Source organism: Oncorhynchus mykiss, chromosome 2 (assembly GCF_057628025.1).
Source record: "Oncorhynchus mykiss isolate SJ-2025 chromosome 2, ASM5762802v1, whole genome shotgun sequence".
In the NCBI taxonomy this organism is placed as follows: Eukaryota; Metazoa; Chordata; class Actinopteri; order Salmoniformes; family Salmonidae; genus Oncorhynchus; species Oncorhynchus mykiss.
In genome coordinates this window covers 57,162,529-57,169,317 of record NC_143023.1, presented here as the reverse complement: position 1 = coordinate 57,169,317, position 6,789 = coordinate 57,162,529, and the positions used below count along the sequence as shown (strand labels likewise).

Below are 6,789 nucleotides of genomic sequence, written 5' to 3'. Positions count from 1 at the left end.
TTCGCCCTCCATTTTGCAAATCTGACCATAATTATATCCTCCTGATTCCTGCTTACAAGCAAAAACTAAAGCAGGAAGTACCAGTGACTCGGTCAATAAAGAATTGGTCAGATGACGCAGATGCTAAGCTACAGGACTGTTTTGCCAGCACAGACCAGAATATGTTCCGGGATTCTTCCGATGACATCAGTCACTGGCTTCATCAGTTAGTGCATCGATGATGTTGTCCCCACAGTGACTGTACGTACTGTACATATCCCAGCCAGAAGCCATGGATTACAGCCAACATCTGTACTGAGCAAAAGGTTAGAGCTGCCGCTTTCAGGGAGCGGAACTCTAACCCGGAAGCTTATAAGAAATCCCGCTATGCACTCCGACGAACCATAAAACAGGCGAAGCATCAATACAGGACTAAGATTGAATTGTACCGCACCGGCTCTGACGCTCGTCGGATGTGGCAGGGCTTGCAAACTATTACAGACATCAAAAGGGAAGCACAGCCTCTATCTGCCCAGTGACACGAACCTACCAGATGAGCTAAATTACTTAATATGCTCACTTCGAGGCCAGCAACACTGAAGCGTGCATGAGAGCATCAGCTGTTCCAGACGACTGTGTGTCCACGCTCTTCTCTCTGTGAGTAAAGCCTTTAAACAGGTGAACATTCACAAGGCAGCAGGGCCAGACAGATTACCAGGATGCACCGAGCATGCGCTGATCAACTGGCATATGTGTCTTCACTGACATTTTCAACTTCTCCCTGACTGAGTCTAATACCAACATGTTTCAAGCAGACCACCATAGTCCCTGTGCCCAAGAACACTAAGGTAATCTGTCTAAATGATTACCAACCCGTGGCACCCGTAGCACTCACTGTAGCCATGAAGTGCTTTGAAAGGCTGGTCCTGGCTAACATCAACACCATTATCCCAGAAACCCTAGATCCACTCCAATTTGCATTCTGCCCCAACAGATCTACAGATGATGCTATCTCTATTGCACTCCACAATGCCCTTTCCCACCTGGACAAATGGAACATCTATGTGAGAACGCTATTCATTGACTACAGCTCAGCGTTCAACACCATAGTGCCCTCAAAGCAAAACATGTTTTTATTTATTTACTCAGGCAGTTCCCTTGGTAAAACGTCTTTGCAATTACCCCAGCCAACTCTATCAAAAATCTTCTTCACCCATCGCACACAATCTGCAGCACATTAGTGATTTCCGCCTGCAGTCAAAGGTACATGTTCTAGACAGGCGGCCACACAAATTGTTAACATTTAGCCCATGTCTATAGTATGTTTTAGCTTTGGCTGTGACTAGTGTCTGTGAGTTTGATGGTTAATGTGTAACCCCCACAAACTAACTGAACCTGGATTCGTGGAGATGTGCTTTGATAAGCCAGCTGGTGTTGCATGCTGAGTCACTGGACACACGACTGGACAAATAGGTGACAAGTTAGCTCACATAATGACAGTTTGACTGGGCCCACACCACCGCAAGACAACGCTGTGTCTGAACACTGTCTGAAAAGCGCATGTTGGACTGAGAATATTTGGACATCACTTTTACATCACTTGGTTGAACGACACTCGGGACTTACTACTACTAGTTGGTCGGAACACCGCTCAACTTGTTCTAAATACTACTCCACTACACTATCTTGGTTGGACTACCACTCAACTTGGTCTGGCTACCGGTCAACGTGGTCTAAAAACGACTTAACCAGCTTGGGCCGACTTCCTCCGACCAAGTTTCAGACCCTGACCCATCTTGAGTAGTAACCCTGCTTCAGGGGGCCATGGAGGGTGGCTCTAAATGCACCAGGGGTCAGCTCCTGCACCTGGATGTGTGTGTGGATGAGCAGAAGCCTCGCGGCGGTGTCCTAGAGCTCCTCGGGAGACTAAGGCCCCAGTGGAAGCCACAGGACATCAAGATGAAGGTAAGTGAAGGTATCAAATTGTCACATCAGTATGCCAATGGGCAAAACTGGTTGAAATGACGTTGTAATGCTGTCATTTCAACCAGTTTTGCCCATTGGAATGTAAGCGAGAAGAATTAGTATTCTGAGAAGTGAGTAGTATTAACCCCTAGTTTTGTTCTCGTGCGCATCAGACCTTGGACATGTTTCAATGAAAAAACATTCCCCTCAACCTTCAAACAGACCACTCAGAGGTAACAACCTCAGCAATAAGGTCATAGAAAACCATAGGAATCAAGTAGAACGTCTGTCCTCAGCTAACATAGATTCTCTTAAGGTCTCCATTCGTGTGTGCAAACAGTTGGGCAATCTCCCAGAGAAATAGGATCTATGTTTGTCAGGGTCACAGTGGAGCAGGACTGACCTCTCAATCTAGAACAGGTCTAGTTTAAGCACACAGAGAGATGAACGCTATAACCCCCAGATTTCCCCCTCAAGCCCTCTCAATCACTATTGTATCTCGGTTGGTGAGGACTCTGAGCAAAAAAGATGAAACCAAAAATATACACTCTTGGTTCATAAAGACGAAGCTGTTCAGAAACGAGAGAAAAGTGGATATATAGACATCTCCGAGAAATTCTCAAAAAGTAGGTAGTATAGCCTCTCAAACTCTCTGGGTTGAATTTAACCTTTTCTGTCTGGCTCAAATGTCTTTGCTCTGTCAATCTCAATTCCTAGACAGGCATGGTTCAACATAATTCAGAGGCCAAGTTGAATAGATATGAGTCAGAATAAATTAGGGAGAGAGACTTTTCAGTCAGTTGGATAGAGAAGTGATCCTCAGCCGAGCTTAGACCAAGACATCTAGTTTCACTGACTGGGTTGTGTTCATTAGACATGAAACCGAATAAAACATCCTGAAACCGGGAGGGACTACCTAGACTTAATCTACTTTTTCCGTGGCAAAGATGGAAGAATTCTTACAGCACTCCAATTCATCCAATTCATTTACTGGTTCTCATACCTCTTTGCGACAACACCACATCATAAACACTGAACATTTCCAGTCGATACTCAGTAATGAAAGTGGCCTGTAGGATTTGTCCCTGAAATGTTCCCACTCAGTTACATAATACACTGGAGTGACTATAAATGCTTACAAGCAGGATGTTTTAATGTTTCATTTTAATAGTTCCTCAAATTAAAGGGATATTTCACTCAAATTACAAAATGACATATTAGTTTCCTTACCCTGTAAGCAGTCTATGGACAATGTAAGACAGCAGTCAATGCTATGGTTTTGTTTATCTGGCCACTTTCTACAGGGAATTTGTATTTATTTTATTTTTATTTACCTTTGTTTAACTAGGCAAGGCAGTTAAGAACAAATTCTTGATGGTAATAGTATGGAATTTTAGTGAACCATCCCTTTAATGAGTAGGACCATACCCCTCTCCCTCCCTGGACGAGTCTCCACCTGCTTTGAATAAGAGATGGGATTGTCTCTCTTTGGTTAATCATGGGCTCAATCATCATAACATTGTTATTCTTATTGTGGTGTAAAGTTGGAGGTCATAAACTATTGCGACCTGTCAAAATAACATAACTTTAAAGACAGTATGAATGCTGGCCCAATTGAAGTGTTATGCGATTACTTTAAACAGGAACTTATGACTTGATGTTAGGACACACGTGTTATATTTCATGTTTTAGTTTGTTACGGAACAGTATTTGCCCTCGTGGAACAATCCACAGCACTGCAAACCTCTACCTTTGTTTGGATCTATTCTGATCTTTTTGTGTGCTTTTCTCCTCTCTTTCCTCATTCATATTTTTAGACATTTTTGGACTGTTGAGGAACAGAGATTGAGTCCACAGGCCTTTCACCCTAAGCATACAAAACATCATTGATGTAGACATCATGCCTAAATGTCACGCCCTGACCTTAGTATTCTTTGTTTTCTTTATTCTTTTGGTAAGGTCAGGGTGTGACAAGGGTGAGATGTGTTTTTTGTACTGTCTAGGGGTTTTGTATGTTTATGGGGTTGTTTACTATCTAGGTGTTTTGTATGTCTATGGTTGCTTAGATTGAGAACCAATCAGAGGCAGCTGTTTATCGTTGTCTCTGATTGGGAACCATATTTAGGCAGCCATAATCATAATTTTTTTTGTAATTTGTGGGTTATTTGTGGGTTATTGTCTATGTCTAGTTGCCTGTGTCTGCACTAGTATTATATAGCGGCACGGTTGGTTGTTTTGTATAGTTAAGTGTTCTTTGTCTTCATTAAAAAGTATGTATTCATCGTACGCTGCGCCTTGGTCTACTCCATTAAATGAACGTGACAGTAAAAGTGATTCAATCTGATTTAAAACAGGGAGAGTGGGAGTGGGAGACACTCAAACAAATCGACACAATTACATATGGGGATATAATTGTTTACAAGAAATTGTATCGTTTCGACAATCTCGCAATATTATTGTTTGGGATTAGTTGGCTATACCTGCACCAAAACTCCAGTATTTTTTTCTTCATAGCTTGTTCTCCATCTTCTTTTTAAAAGGGAGATCATTTGCTTTCAGCAGTTTTATTTCCATGACTGATCAAAACTCGTTTTCTCATGGCTCTCTCTTGTCCCTCTGCATCAGACATATATGGTGAGCAATGTGTTTGGAACATCGAATCGCAATATAATCACAGTATCAAATTGCAATACATATATAATTGTGAAAATCACAATACATATTGTTTCGGCAAAACAGGTATACACATGGGTGGGCTGTGACATCGCAGCTGAGCTTGCGCTGTTTGTGAAACCTCAGAGCAGAGAACTTACAGCTCACGAGAGGGTTAATATGGGAATGAGAATCAAGATCGTTACTGGGCCTCCCGAGTGGCTCAGGGGTCTAAAGGTTCCACTAGAGATCCTGATTCGAGTCCAGGCTCTATCACAGCCCGGGGCCGAGTCCAGGCTCTGTCGCAGCCCGGAGCCGAGTCCAGGCTCTGTCGCAGCCCGGGGCCGAGTCCAGGCTCTGTCGCAGCCCGGAGCGCCGACCGGGGCCGGCTGCGGCGCACAATTGGCCCAGCGTCATCCGGGTTCGGGAAGGGTTTGGCCGGCAGAGATGTTCTTGTCCCATCGCGCATCAGCGACTCCTGTGGCACGGCTCTCAACCTTCGCCTCTCTCTCTCGAGTCCGTAAGGGAGTTGCAACGATGGAACAAGACTGTAACTACCAATTGGGGAGAAAAAGGGGTCAAAAATGGAAAAGATTGTTTCCGCTATCGACACTATCCTGATGTTGTTGTGTTGTGTTCAGGTGTTCACAGAGGGCATCACCAACCAGCTGATGGGCTGCTTCGTGGGCTCGCTCCAAGAGTCAGGGGCCGTGCTGGTGCGTGTGTACGGGAGGATGACAGAGCTCTATGTGGACCGGGAGAGAGAGGTGGAGATGTTCCAGATACTCCACTCTCACAACTGCGGCCCGCAGATCTACTGCAGCTTCCGGAACGGCATCTGCTACGAGTTTGTGAGGGGGACCGTGTTGGACGACACACTGCTCACACAGCCTGCCATCTATAGGTATCTGTGAAAAGTTCTAAATGTCTTAGACATACATTTACAGTACAGATTTGAAGAACACCATTTTTTTTGTTAAATCCTCAAGGATTTTATCATGACGCCTATGGTGACTTTCAAACAGTCACAGAGTTTAATGGCTGTGATAGGAGAGAACTGAGGCTAGATCAACAACATTGTAGTTCCTCCACAATACTAACATAATTGACAGATTGAAAAGAAGGAAGCTTTTACAGAATACACATATTCCATCTCATGCATCCTGTTTCCAACAAGTCACTAAAGTAATACTGCAAAGAAATGTGTCAAAGCAATTAACTTTTTCTCCTTAATACAAAGTGTTTTTTAAAATCCAATACAACAAATCACTGAGTACCACTCTCCATTATTTTCATGCATAGTGGTGGCTGCATCATGTTATGGATATGCTTGTAATCGTTAAGGACTGGGTAGTTTTTCAGGATAAAGAATTAACAGAATGGGCCTCCCAAGTGGTGCAGCGGTCTAAGGCACTGCATTGCAGTAATTAAGGCGTCACTACAGACCTGGGTTCGTTCCCAGGCTGTGTCACAACCGGCCGTGACTGGGAGTCGCGTAGGGTGGCGCACAATTGGTCCAGCGTCGACCGGGTTAGATGAGGGTTTGGCTGGGGGGTTTCACTTGGCTCATTGCGCTCTAGTGACTCCTTGTGGTGGGCCAGGCGCCTGCAGGATGACTTCGGTCGTCTGTTGAACGGTGTTTCCTCTAACACATTGGTGCAACTGGCTTCAGGGTTAAGCGGCGGGTGTTAAGAAGCAGGGTTTGGTGGGTCATGTTTGGGGAACGCATTCCCGAGCCCGTTGGGGAGTTGCAGCGATGAGATCGCAATTGGATATCATGAAATTGGGGAGAAAAGGGGGGTTAAATACAAATATATATATATATATATAATTAAAATAAATGGAATCCAGCTAACCACAGGCAAAATCCTATAGGATTCAGGGTTCAGTCTGCTTTCCATCAGGCATTGGGAGATGAATTCACCTTTCAGCAGGACAATAACCTAAAACACAAGTCTACACAGGATTTGCTTACTAAGAAGACAACGAATGTTCCTGAGTGGCCGAGTTACAGTTTTGACTTAAATCTGCTTGAAAATCTATGGCAAGACATTAAAATGGTAGTCTAGCAATGATCAACAACCTATTTGACAGAGCTTTTGTACAATCCAGGTGTGTAAAGCTCTTAGAGACTTACCCAGAAAGACTGTGACAGCTGTAATCACTGACAAAGGTGATTCGAACATACATTGA

General features: G+C 44.0%; 1 protein-coding gene across 4 annotated transcripts in view; it reads left to right on the top strand.

Annotated features, from left to right (window-relative positions):
* Nucleotides 1–1,054: 1,054 nt before the first annotated feature.
* Nucleotides 1,055–6,789, top strand: part of zgc:113516 (ETNK_euk domain-containing protein) — a 43,156-nt gene continuing 37,421 nt past the window's right edge. Inside the window, exons 1-2 of one of the 4 annotated variants that reach the window (XM_021566546.3) lie at nucleotides 1,055–1,944; nucleotides 5,238–5,500. In XM_021566546.3, coding sequence (XP_021422221.1) covers nucleotides 1,804–1,944; nucleotides 5,238–5,500 — 404 coding nt within the window. In that variant the 5' untranslated portion in view covers nucleotides 1,055–1,803. Of the gene's footprint in view, nucleotides 1,945–2,357; nucleotides 2,571–5,237; nucleotides 5,501–6,789 lie in introns of those variants that run through there. The other 3 variants (XM_090203257.1, XM_021566563.3, XM_090203254.1) reach the window with 3 other exon arrangements.